The following is a 13,351-nucleotide window of genomic DNA, read 5'->3' as shown; positions in this document are numbered from 1 at the left end:
CATTTGATGTAGAACATAGAACATAGAACATAGAACAGTACAGCACAGAACAGGCCCTTCAGCCCACAATGTTGTGCCGACCATTGATCCTCATGGATGCACCCTCAAATTTCTGTGACCATATGCATGTCCAGCAGTCTCTTAAATGACCCCAATGACCTTGCTTCCACAACTGCTGCTGGCAACGCATTCCATGCTCTCACAACTCTCTGCGTAAAGAACCTGCCTCTGACATCCCCTCTATACTTTCCACCAACCAGCTTAAAACTATGACCCCTCGTGCTAGCCATTTCTGCCCTGGGAAATAGTCTCTGGCTATCGACTCTATCTATGCCTCTCATTATCTTGTATACCTCAATTAGGTCCCCTCTCCTCCTCCTTTTCTCCAATGAAAAGAGACCGAGCTCAGTCAACCTCTCTTCATAAGATAAGCCCTCCAGTCCAGGCAGCATCCTGGTAAACCTCCTCTGAACCCTCTCCAAAGCATCCACATCTTTCCTATAATAGGGCGCCCAGAACTGGACGCAGTATTCCAAGTGCGGTCTAACCAAAGTTTTATAGAGCTGCAACAAGATCTCACGACTCTTAAACTCAATCCCCCTGTTAATGAAAGCCAAAACACCATATGCTTTCTTAACAACCCTGTCCACTTGGGTGGCCATTTTAAGGGATCTATGTATCTGCACACCAAGATCCCTCTGTTCCTCCACGCTGCCAAGAATCCTATCCTTAATCCTGTACTCAGTTTTCAAATTCGACCTTCCAAAATGCATCACCTCGCATTTATCCAGGTTGAACTCCATCTGCCACCTCTCAGCCCATCTCTGCATCCTGTCAATGTCCCGCTGCAGCCTACAACAGCCCTCTACACTGTCAACGACACCTCCGACCTTTGTGTCGTCTGCAAACTTGCTGACCCATCCTTCAATTCCCTCGTCCAAGTCATTAATAAAAATTACAAACAGTAGAGGCCCAAGGACAGAGCCCTGTGGAACCCCACTCACCACTGACTTCCAGGCAGAATATTTTCCTTCTACTACCACTCGCTGTCTTCTGTTGGCCAGCCAATTCTGTATCCAAGCAGCTAAGTTCCCCTGTATCCCATTCCTCCTGACCTTCTGAATGAGCCTTCCATGGGGAACCTTGTCAAATGCCTTACTGAAGTCCATATACACCACATCCACAGCTTGACCCTCATCAACCTTACTAGTCACATCCTCAAAAAACTCGATAAGGTTTGTAAGGCATGACCTACCCCTCACAAAGCCGTGTTGACTGTATTTGATCAAGCCATGCTCTTCCAGATGGTCATAAATCTTATCCCTCAGAATCCTTTCTAACACCTTGCAGACGACAGACGTGAGACTTACCGGTCTATAATTGCCGGGGATTTCCCTATTTCCTTTCTTGAAGAGAGGAATTACATTTGCCTCTCTCCAGTCCTCAGGTACGACTCCAGTGGAGAGCGAGGATGCAAAGATCTTCGCAAGTGGCGAAGCAATTGCATTTCTCGCTTCCCAAAGCAGCCGAGGACAAATCTGATCCGGGCCTGGCGACTTGTCAATCTTAATGTTTGACAAAATTTTCAGTACATCAGCTTCCTCTATCTCTATCCATTCCAGCATGCACACCTGCTCTTCAAAGGTTTCATTCACTACACAGGTCGTTTCTTTCGTAAAGACAGAAGCAAAAAACTCATTTAGGGCTTCCCCTACCTCCTCAGGCTCCACACACAAGTTCCCTATGCTATCCCTGATCGGCCCTACTCTTTCTTTGACCATTCTCTTATTCCTCACGTAAGTGTAAAATGCCTTTGTGTTTTCCCGGATTCCTTCTGCCAAGCCTTTCTCGTGCCCCCTCCTGGCTCTCCTCAGACCATTTTTGAGCTCCTTCCTTGCCTGCATGTAATCCTCTCTAGCTGAACTTGACCCTAGCTTCCTCCACCTTATGTAAGCTACCTTCTTCCTTTTCACTAGAAGCTCCACCGCTCTCGTCATCCAAGGTTCCTTTATCTTACCCCGTCTTGCCTGTCTCAGAGGGACATATTTACTCATCACTCCCAACAACTGTTCCTTAAACCATCTCCACATGTCTATAGTTCCCTTACCATGGAACAACTGCTCCCAGTCCATGCTTCCTAACTCGTGTCTAATCGCATCATAGTTTCCTCTTCCCCAATTAAATATCCTCCCATTCTGCCTAATCCTCTCCTTCTCCATAGCTATGTAGAATGAGAGAGTGTTATGGTCACTATCACCAAAATGCTCTCCCACCACAAGATCTGATACCTGCCCCGGCTCGTTTCCGAGCACCAAGTCTAGAATGGCCTCTCCCCTCGTCGGCCTGTCAACGTACTGCGTTAGGAAACCCTCCTGAACACACCTTACAAAAACAGCTCCATTCAAATCTTCTGCTCGAAGGAGGTTCCAATCAATATTAGGAAAGTTAAAGTCACCCATTACAACAACCCTACTGCGTCCACACTTTTCCAAAATCTGTCGACCTATGCTTTCTACAATCTCCCTGCTGCTATTGGGGGGCCTGTAGTAAACCCCTAACGAGGTGACTACTCCCTTGCTGTTCCTAATTTCCACCCATACTGACTCAGTAGGCAGATCTTCCTCGACAATGGAAGCTTCTGTAGCTGTGATACCCTCTCTGATTAGTAGTGCTACACCCCCTCCTCTTTTTCCCCCCTCCCTATTCTTTTTAAATGTTCTAAACCCTGGAATATCCAGCAACCATTCCAGCCCATGAGAAACCCATGTCTCTGTTATGGCCACAACATCATAGCACCAGGTCCTGATCCATGCTCTAAGTTCATCACTTTTATTCCTGATACTCCTTGCATTAAAGCAAACACACTTTAACCGATCCCTTGGTTCTGCAAGTTTTTAGGACCCACAAACTAAAAAACTAACATCACACCAGCAGTGAAATTCATATAACAAATTACTTTTCTGTGCAAGAGAAAGAATGTCTTTTTTGCTTAACAGTAGCATCCTGTTAGTAGTCAACACCACTCACATTGCTACAGCTGGTTTCACTTCTTGTTTGAAGTTTTGAGGTGCTTAACCCTTCCAGTGTAATCATAAATAGACTAGGCATTATCAGAATCGAAAGGGGCAACCACAGGCCCATTCATGAATTTATGCGACATTCAATAATGCATGATCTGATTACAATGGCCACTATTTAGTAGGATGGCTTGGATGTGTTCTATTGCAGTGTCAAGCTTGTAGGGTGACCAAATGGTTCAGACCTTTTTCTAAAGTTGCCAACAGGTCAGTCTCCTAGAGTATGGAATGGCAGGATTCCCAATGCATGTACTGACCAGTGAAGGTATGCTTGCAATAGACTGCAGGAGAGAACCTCCTGTCAGGTTCATCAACTGGCACATCAGGATAGGGACCTTACTCAGCTGTTCCATTTCAAATGTGAATTTGACTGCAAGAGGGAGCCGATTAAGGCATCGGAGGGAATTTATGCTTGCAGCTGAGAATTCAGGAATAGTAAACATTTTTATATTTATAAACATACTCACATCATGCAAATTCATAAAAAGACCAAAGGATGCCATTTTAATGATGCTTATAATGTAAGCAACATATATTAAGACACGGGGCCCTGTTCTTTATAGACAGAAAGAACATATACATACATTGCTTCAGTTTCAAGCAGGCAAGCAAAAGACATTCTCTGATGCATTCCAGAGGATGATGGCTTGACGATCAGAATCAAGCCACCTGGATTAAATTTTAACAAAGCTTGGCAGTTAACTGTCAGCTATCTTCTTTAATTCTTTCATGGGATTGGGTGTAACTATCTGGTCAGCATTTATCGCTGACCCTTAGTTGCCCTTCATATAGCGGTGGTGAGCTACTTTATTGAGCTGATGCAGTCCATGTGCTGTAAGTTAACCCACAACACCTTTGGGGAAGGAATAACGATATATTGAGGTTGGCTGCCTTGCCAAGCTGGTTTGTTGTTCCGCAGGCATTTTGTTACCACGCTTCGTAACATCCTCAGTACAGCCTCTGATGGAGCGTCGGTGCGTTTTTCCACCTGGTTTTTAAACTCTGCGGTCGGTTGCAGTGGATTGTCTCATTTCCAAGTCTCCTCTGTAGTGGAATGTATATGGTTGAGTTCAATGTGTTTATTAATAGCATGCTTTGTGGAGTGACATGCTTCTAGGAATTCTCATGCTTTTCTCTGCCTAGCTTGTCCCAGGATCTTGGTGTTGTCCCAGTCAAAGTCGTGTTCTCCTTGTCCATGTGGATTGAGATGAGTGAGTATTGGTCGTGTCTTTTTGTAGCCAGTTGCTGTTCATGTCCTCGTGTTGTTAGTTTCCTTCCTGTTTGTCTGATGTAGTGCTTCTCACAGTCTCTGCAGGGGATCTTGTAGATGACACTAGTCCTGTCCATGGCGGGGAGTGGGTCTTTAGTTCAGGTGAGCACTTGTCATAGGGTTGATGTGGGCTTGTGTGCCACTCTGACGGCCATCGGTCGTAGAAATCTTGTGGTGAGTTTTGACGTGTTCCTGATGTAGGGTAGTGTGATGAGTGTGTCGGGGCGTGTAGAATCTTTCTGATGCTGCTCCTGTAGGCATCTCCTGACCCAGTTCTTTGGATATCCACGATCCTTGAACACTTAGAAGAGGTATTTCTCCTCCTCTTGGCGTAGTTCCATGTTGCTGCAGTGTGTTGTTGCCCTTTTAAATAGTGCTTGCCCGCAGCTTCGTTTGTGCGCGCTGGGATGGTTACTATTGAAGTTCAGTACCTGGTCTGTGTGTGTGGCTTTTTGGTGTACTTTCGTTTGCAGTTCCCCATTTGCCTTGCGCTCTACCATTATGTCCAAGAATGGGAGTTGTTTGTTCTTCTCCTCTTCTGTGGTGAGTTTTATTCCGGTGGGAGTGTTTTTTATGAGTTTGTGTGTCACTTCTAATTTGGTCGTCTACGTAGCCTATCCATAGTCTATGTTGGATTTGTAGAAGGGCAGTCCTTTCCAGTCTTTGCATCACTCATCTCAATCCACATGGACAAGAAGAACCACGACTTCAACTGGGACAACACCAAGATCCTGGGACAGGCTAGGCAGAAAAGCACAAGAATTCCTAGAAGCATGTCACTCCACGAAGCATGCTATTAATAAATACATTGAACTCAACCCCATATATATTCCACTACGGAAGAAACCCCGAAGTGAGGCAATCCATTGCAACAGACCCCAGAGTTTAAAAACCAGGTGGGAAAAACACACCAATGCTTCATCAGAGGCTGCACTGAGGATGTTACCAAGTACGGTAACAAAACATCTGCGGAACAACAAACGAGCTCAGCGAGCCAACCAACATCAACACCCACAACCCGAGCTACAAATCTAGTCCAAAACAACAATATATTTCCAACACAGCATGTTGAATGGCTTTGAGGGGAACTTGTAGGTCATGGTGTTCCCATGTACCTGCTGCCCTTGCCCATCTTGAAAGAAGTGGATAAAAGTTTGAAAGGTTCTGTGTGAGGATCTTTGATGAATTTCTGCAATGCATCTTGTGGGCGGTATACACGGTTGCTAGTGAGCATCGGTGGTGGAGGGAGTGGATGTTTGTAAGTGTGGTGCCAATCAAGCCGGCTACTTGGTTCTGGATGGTGCGAAGCTTCTTGAGTTTTGTCAGAGTGACGTTCATCCAATGCTGCATTTCCCATGGCAAGACCTCTACAACTCAGTGGCCCTTTGCCACACATACAGTATGAAATGATGTTCCCTTCACATTGGCATTCTTGCAAATGACCTAATGAGTGGCACAAATAAAAAAAATGATAAAATGCACCTTTAATACATATTAAATAAATTAGTTGTTTAGTTTTATGGTTTTCACAACTAAGTTACATTCCATCAGCTGCCATGGTGGCATTTCAAATCTTTTATTTCAGGGTCTAAATGCTATACTGCCTCCTCTACAAGCATATCCTTCCATAAGTATATTATTCTTCCAAGCCTGGCCTTTAACACTTTCTTAATTTTTATTCTGCCATTGATGGTGGCTGTAACTTCAGCTGTCTAGCACCAAAAATTCTAGATTGGACTGAGATTTGGATTGATAAGTTGCAAATAACATCTGTGCTGCATAAGTGCCAGATATTGACCATTACTAACAAGACAGAATCTAACCATTTCCTCTTGACATTCATTGGCGTTTGCACTGACCAGAAAATGAACTGGACCAGACATACAAATACTGCGGTTACAAAAGCAGATCAGAGGCTAGCAACCTGCAGTGAGTAACTCACTCCCTGTCTCCCCAATGCTTGTCCACCAACTACAAGGCATGAATCAGAATTTTAATAGAAACACCAAACTTCCTTTGAAAGCACCATTATTTCTATGGCCTCTTACCACCTAAGAGGACTAGGGCAGCAGATGCATGTAAACACAACCTCTTCCAGGTTTCCCTTAAAGTCATACACCATACTGACTTGGAACTACATTGCCATTTCCTCACTGACTGCCTTCCGAACAGCACTATGGGAGTCCCTATAACCCAAGGACTGCAGTGGTTCAAAAAGGCAGTATCAGTCAAACAGCATCAGGATTATATCAGCAATTAATTTATTTTTGATGGTGTTAGCTGAGTGGGGAACGTTGGCCAGGACATTCGGAGAGCAGCCAGTTATCTATTAAATAGTGGCCATGAGATCTTTTTGCTTTCCAAACAGGGGATTCTGTTTAATCCTTCATCCAAAAGAATGCAGGACAACATCAGCGCTAGATTTTCAGCCTCCATGCTGGTTTGGAATTTAAAGTAACAGCCTTCTGACCTCCTCTTCACCCCTGGTCACAGTTTATTTTGTTGGCATCCTTTCTTTCTGTTCACTTCAGAGAGTCATCACAAAGAACTTCCATAGGTGAAGAAATTTTTTTTTAAAATAGCTTTAATTTCTTGTGGGGGAGAATATTAATGGGGAAAAGCAATGAAATAATTTGTTTACAATCTAAAGGACACTGGAGCCCTGCTTCTAATTTTTCCCAACTGAAACTTATTTTCCAGGAAAAAAAAACAAATTTAAAATTTAATCAGTCACAGAAACTTCATCTTTAAGCCAAAGAGAAATAAAAAAAACAAATATTTTCTTTGCATAACAGCATTCTATGTCCAAATGGAGATTAGGGGGAAAAACAAAAAACAAATGTTCGCATCAAATTATATTCTATGGCTGACAAACCACCTCGAGATATTTAAAAGCATGTCAGCCTTCATGATATGATGAGTTTAAGCATCAATTCGAAGGATTATGCTCATTATTGCTAATCCAAGCTTCTGCAAAGCCCCCTCCTCTCCACACGTCTACAATCAGCTCCAACAAAGCTTGGGCTTTAATATCATTACAGTCCGTTTCCTCTCTCATTTGAGGACGTCAGCAATGCAGTTACTGCTATGAAACATTATTATCCCTCCATCTGTTAACACAGCAGATTCACCATCTCCCCGCAACCTTTTTAACCAAAAGCTTCTTACCTCAAATTATATCTATCAAGTAACGAAAGCCTTTCAGCGCACTTACAAGGTCCTGACTGTTGGTCCTTTAGGTCAATATTGGAAATTAATCTGAGTTAAATCCTCTCTTACAGCATCCCCTCTCCCACCGCCCAAACTACAATCTCCAGTGTTAAGTACTTTATTGATTAAGGCTCTTATTAACATCAGGGCATTGACCTCAGAACATGCACAAACAGCAACAGATTTGGAGGGGGGTAAATATTAGACAGCAGATGCTCTCCTATTCAGCATGGTCCAAAAGAAATTGTTGCATCTCATCTCATTTTGTGTTTCTCCACTTGAAATTTTCCTGCTCCACTGAGCTTCCATCACCAATTGACAAGTACTGTCACCTGAGCCAAAGTGGAAAGCACCCAGTCTAGTCTGAATAGCACAGACATATAGCACAGTAACAGGCTATTCAGCCCAAGTAGTTCTCGCTTTTGCTTGTGCTCCACATGATTGCATTATAGTGGGGAACACCAAAATGAAAACAGAAAATGCTGAAAATATCCAAAAATAAACGTGAATTAATATTTCCGATTGATGTTCCGACCTCAGTATTTCCACATTTTCTGTCTTTATTTCATATTTTCAGCACCGACAATATTTATCTTTCTTATTGAAAACTGAAAACAGGAAATACTGACAAAACAAGAAGCAGGTAGTTGTCTCAAAGAGAAACGGACAAGATATATGAACATCAGAAATAAGAGTAAATAGTATGGCTCCACCATTCAGTCCAATCATGGCTGATGGTTGACTTTCTTTACAGCCCATGTCGCTCAATTCTGGGACACCAAAAATGTATCTCTCAGTCTTAAATATACTTAACAATGGAGCCTCTGGCATAGGAGAATTCCAAAGCTTTGCAACTTCTGAATCAAGAAACTTCTCATCTCAGTTTGAAAAGATAGAGGGCGCACCCGCAGCATGAAGGCATGACCCTTTAGAACGGAGATGAGGGAGAATTTCTCCAACCAGAGGCTGTAAATCTTTGGAAGCCATAGCTGCAGAAGGTTGTGGAGGCTAGGCATTGAATTTCTTTAAGAAGGAGGTGGATAAGTTCTTGATTAGTAAACAACAAATGCAGTGCAAGAAAAAACACCTTTTCAGGAGAGGAACATTCAGGCGGTGGTGTTATCCTGTATCCTCTGCCCCTGTCCTTCTAGATGGCAGTGGTCATTAGTTTGGAAGGTGCTATCTAAGGAGCCGTAATGAATTTCTCCAGTGCATCTCATATATGGTACACAGTGCTGCTTGGTATTGAGCATCGGTGATGGAGGGAGTGGATGCTTGTGTACATGCTACTAATCAAACCGGCTGCTTTGGCCTAGAGTTAAGAATTAATTACATTGATATGGGTCTGGAGTTGCAGGAAGGCCTGACCAGATATGGATAGCAGATTTCCATTCCTAAAGAAAATGTGGTTGACTCCTAAATGCCCTCTTGAAACAGTCTTGCTCAGTTCAAGGGTAACGAAGAATTAGAAACAAATGTTGACCTAGCCAGCAATACTCATATCCCATGAAAGAACAAAATAAGGACAGGAGTGAATCAGTTAGGTTTTGATAACAATTGAAAGTGGTTACATGGTCACAAAGGTTAGCTATTTATTCCAAACTTTATTAAATTCAAATTTCACCTTATCCCATGTTGGGATTCAAACCAGCATGCCCAGAATTTTAGCTTGGATTACTAGTCCAGTGGCAACACCACTATGTCACCTACTTTCTGCACAGAAACAATGTGCAGGGTTACGGGGAAAAACGCAGAAGAGTTACACTTAGCAATAATGTTCATTTACAGAGCCAGTACAGACACTGAGCTAAATAGCCTCATTTGCAGCGTCACAATTCTGTGATTCTGTCTATGGTACATAACTGTGGTCGACCTGACTGTGACCCAAACCTGAACCGGTTTATTGTACACATTATCTAAATATGGTAAAAATCATTATTGGGACTGCGGAAATGTAGAAATGCTTCTACTTAGTATTTCTGAGCAGCTAGGCCTACTTAATTTTCCGAGAGCTGTATAAATCATTGTTCTTTTCCTCTTCAAATAAAAACATAGGTTACCGCAGTACCATAACAATTTAGGATTGGACATTCAGAACTGCCTGGAGACTCAACTCATAACAGTGGCCTTGGCTATATTTCAATTTCTTTATAAGTAACTCATGTAATATTTTTCTTTTAGGAAAGTAATTTTCAGAAATTTTCATAACAGCATTCTTGAAACAATTCAGGAGAACCATTTGTGACATTTGAATGATTTGTCCATGTACTTGTAATTACTCAAGTTAGTCTGCTCAGTGAATAATTCAATATTTCAATGTCTTGAAGGCAGAGGAGTGCAAACACAATGTGTGGAATGATGCTGAGCCTCAGAGACCTTATTATGACTTCAAAGCACTTGATACAATGAGTTACTCGGGACTCAGGAGTGTTGTAGCAGCAAACCCAGCAGCAACAGTATGTGCAGCAAGGCTCCAATTCCCGTGATTAGAGCTGAATGACCAACTAGTCAGTGATGCCAGATGAGGGAATAATGTTAGCCAGGACACCAATAGAACCATCATCACTTCGTTGAAATGATCTTCATTATCGACTAACATGCAGGTGAGTTCTCTGTTACCCATCTTGCAATGCAGCATTGCCATTATAGTAAGCTGCAAAGAGGGTACAACAAGGCAGGAACAGATGTAGACAGTAAGTGGGCAACAAGGTGACAGATGGTCTATAGTGCTTGGAGCTGCCGGTTGCTCACTTTAGTTCTAAGAATAAAGAAGTGTTAAAAAGTGTGAAACCTTAAAAATGTTGATGTTCACATGCATACAAAAAAGGTAGTACAAATGCAGGTACAGCAAGTAAGGGCAAAGCATGTGAGCCTTTATTGCAGAAGGATTGGAATATAAGAATAAGGAAGTCTTGTTACAATTTTAGTTTAAACAAGTTAAAACCTGGAATACTGCACACTGTCATTGATGAAGCAGCTGAAGATGGCTATGCCTAGGATACTACCCTGAGGAATTCCTGCAGAGATGTCTTGAGGCTGAGATGACTGGCTTCCAACAGTATCATATGGTCTATGTACGACTTCAATCAGTGGAGAACTTTCTCCTGGATTTCCAATGGTTCTAGTCTTACTAGGGTTCCATGACACTTCACTCAATCAGACTTGGCATTGATGTCATTGTCTCTTCAAAAGACAAAAACAAAGAACTGTGGATACTGGAAATCAGAACCAAAATCAGAAATTGCTAAAAAAAACTCAGAAGGTCTGGCAGCACCTGTGGAGAGTAAGCAATGTTAACCTTTCAAATCCAGTTACCCTTCTTCAGAAGTGCAGAGTTCTGAAGAAGGGTCACAAGACTTCAAACATTAACTCTCCTTTCCCTCAACATATGTTGGCAGACCTGCTGAGTTTTTCCAGCAATTTCTGATTTCATTCTCACTACTTTTCTGGGTTGTTCAAGGTGAGAGGCTAAGGCAAATCGGGCCAATATCCATGGAATTCAGTAAAAATGGCAGGTGGTCTCATTTAGATACAGAAGAGTCTTGACACAGTTTAAAAAGAAGTTGTTTCCCTTGGCTGGAGTACAACCTCATGGTAAGACTGCACCATTGAGGACTAAGACGAAGAAAAATGTCTTCCCACAGAGTGGCAGATTCTTTGGATTTTGGATAATCTTTGGATTTCTTTATGCCAGACGGTTGGTCATGCTTCATTGTTGACTACTTTCAAAACTGAGGTAGACAGACTTTGGTCTCTCAAGGAACACAGGGAAATGGGGTCAGCCATGACTGCACTGAAATGCAAGACAGGCTCAAGCAGGTCCATATCTGCCCCTATTCCTTACGTATACCTTTACACTGAATTCTGAGTCCAAAGTGTATTTTTGAATTTAGATATAAAAAATATAGGTGCAAAGAGCTGTTATCAGTAAAGTGAAGCAAATTGGACTATCAAAAAAGTCATAACCAGTTCACTAATTTAGAGAAGAAAGCTCAAATTCTACACCAAGTATGGCAAACATATGATATAGTTCAACACCAATGTGGTTTACTCTTAAAGACCACGGAAATGACCTTGATGCCCACTTCATTGCATTAAGCATCAAGGTGTAAACCTTGTTTGAACTGCCTACACCACAAAATATGTTCAAAACAATCAATTAATGTGCTCCTTTCACTTAATGTCTGTGTAACCTCTTAATTTATTGAAAGAACCTCTACTTTACCACATAAAACCAAAAGAACTGTCGATGCTGGAAAATCAGAAATAAAAACAGAAATTGCTGGAGAAGATCAGCAGGTCTAGTAGCATGTTTCAGGTCCAATGAGCCTTACTCAGGGATGGCTGAGTTTTTCCAGCAATTTCTGTTTTAGTTTCTACTTTACCATATTCATTTTTTAATTTTAGTTACAATTAGTTAACCACATGTAAACCTCAGATTTACTTATGTCCCCATTGCTGCTCCACTATTTTTCTAATCCATTAATCTAAATTAAGTCTTCAATTGAAATTAGCTAATTTTTAGTTTCATACCTTAATCGATTTTGACAAAAAAATCATCTTCCTTTGGTTCAGAATTCAGTGATGCAAGGGCCAAGAGAAAAACTGAGGCAAGGGTTTGGAGGGGAAAGTTCTTTCTGCAGAGAACTGCTGGAGCCAGTTTAAGCACTTAATTTTCTCATGTGCAGTACCTTTTGGTAATGTTTGAAACACAGAAGTCCATTTTCACACAGTAAGTTCCCAAAAGCTGAAATAAGATAATGATCACATCATCCCTTCTAGGGGTGCCATTTAGGGATAAATATTAAGCTTAAGAAAATCAGGCTGTGATATCAGTTTTGGGCGGTGACAAAACATGGACCAATTGTCACTCTTTAATACTGTAATTTGTTATAGGCCTAAAAATGATAGAAAAAGAATGCAATTCTTTCCACCATGGGGTACAGACCTTCAACATTCCTTGCCCAGCCTCACATCTGAAAACTCAGGTGATGGAATCGGACATTGATCAGTCACTGTCATTCAATTAGAGACAACTCTCTTAGCTGTTGAGGCACGAAAATTGTTGAGGTTAAGTGGCACCAAAGCTCTTTCATATGAATGTGTCACTGTTTGAACGTAGAACATATAACCGTACAGCACAGTACAAGGCCTTTGGCCCACTTGTGCTGACCTATTATCCTGCTCTAAGATCCACTACCCTGCATACAGTACATTTTACTACCATCCATACGTCTATCCAAGAGTCGCTTAAATGTCTCCAATGTACCTGATTCCACTACGACTGCCGGCAGCGCATTCCACATGCCCACCACTCTCTGTGTAAAGAGCCTACCTGTGACATCTCCCCTATAACTTCTTCCAATCATCTTAAACTTATGCCCCCTCGTAGAAGGGCTGGACACTGGGAAGTTGTTTCCGTTAGGCAGAGAGACTAGGACCCGTGGGCACAGCCTTAAAATTAGAGGGAGTAAATTTAAAACGGAAATGAGGAGACATTTCTTTAGCCAGAGAGTGGTGGGCTTGTGGAATTCGTTGCCATGGAGTGCAATGGAGGCCGAGACGTTAGATGCCTTCCAGGCAGAATTCGACAAATTCCTGATCTCACAAGGAATCAAGGGCTACAGGGAGAGTGCAGGGAAGTGGAGTTGAAATGCCCATCAGCCATGATTTAAAAGGTGGAGTGGACTTGATGGGCTGAATGGCCTTACTTCCACTCCTATGTCTTATGGTCTTATGGTAATAGTCATTTCTGCTCTGGGAAAAAGTCTCTGGCCATCCACTCTATCTATGC

General features: G+C 42.2%; 1 protein-coding gene across 4 annotated transcripts in view; it reads right to left on the bottom strand.

Annotated features, from left to right (window-relative positions):
- LOC125458167 (exocyst complex component 6B-like) overlaps positions 1–13,351 on the bottom strand; it is a 620,472-nt gene that overhangs the window by 473,091 nt on the left and 134,030 nt on the right. Inside the window, exon 1 of one of the 4 annotated variants that reach the window (XM_059650591.1) lies at positions 5,463–5,719. The exons of the other annotated variants lie outside the window; for them this stretch is intronic. Coding sequence (XP_059506574.1) covers positions 5,463–5,704 — 242 coding nt within the window. The 5' untranslated portion in view covers positions 5,705–5,719. Of the gene's footprint in view, positions 1–5,462; positions 5,720–13,351 lie in introns of those variants that run through there. 4 annotated transcript variants of the gene reach the window in all.

Source organism: Stegostoma tigrinum, chromosome 1, assembly GCF_030684315.1.
Source record: "Stegostoma tigrinum isolate sSteTig4 chromosome 1, sSteTig4.hap1, whole genome shotgun sequence".
Lineage (NCBI taxonomy): Eukaryota > Metazoa > Chordata > Chondrichthyes > Orectolobiformes > Stegostomatidae > Stegostoma > Stegostoma tigrinum.
Note: the sequence above shows the minus strand (reverse complement) of the source record. Positions and strands in the feature narration are given on the sequence as shown.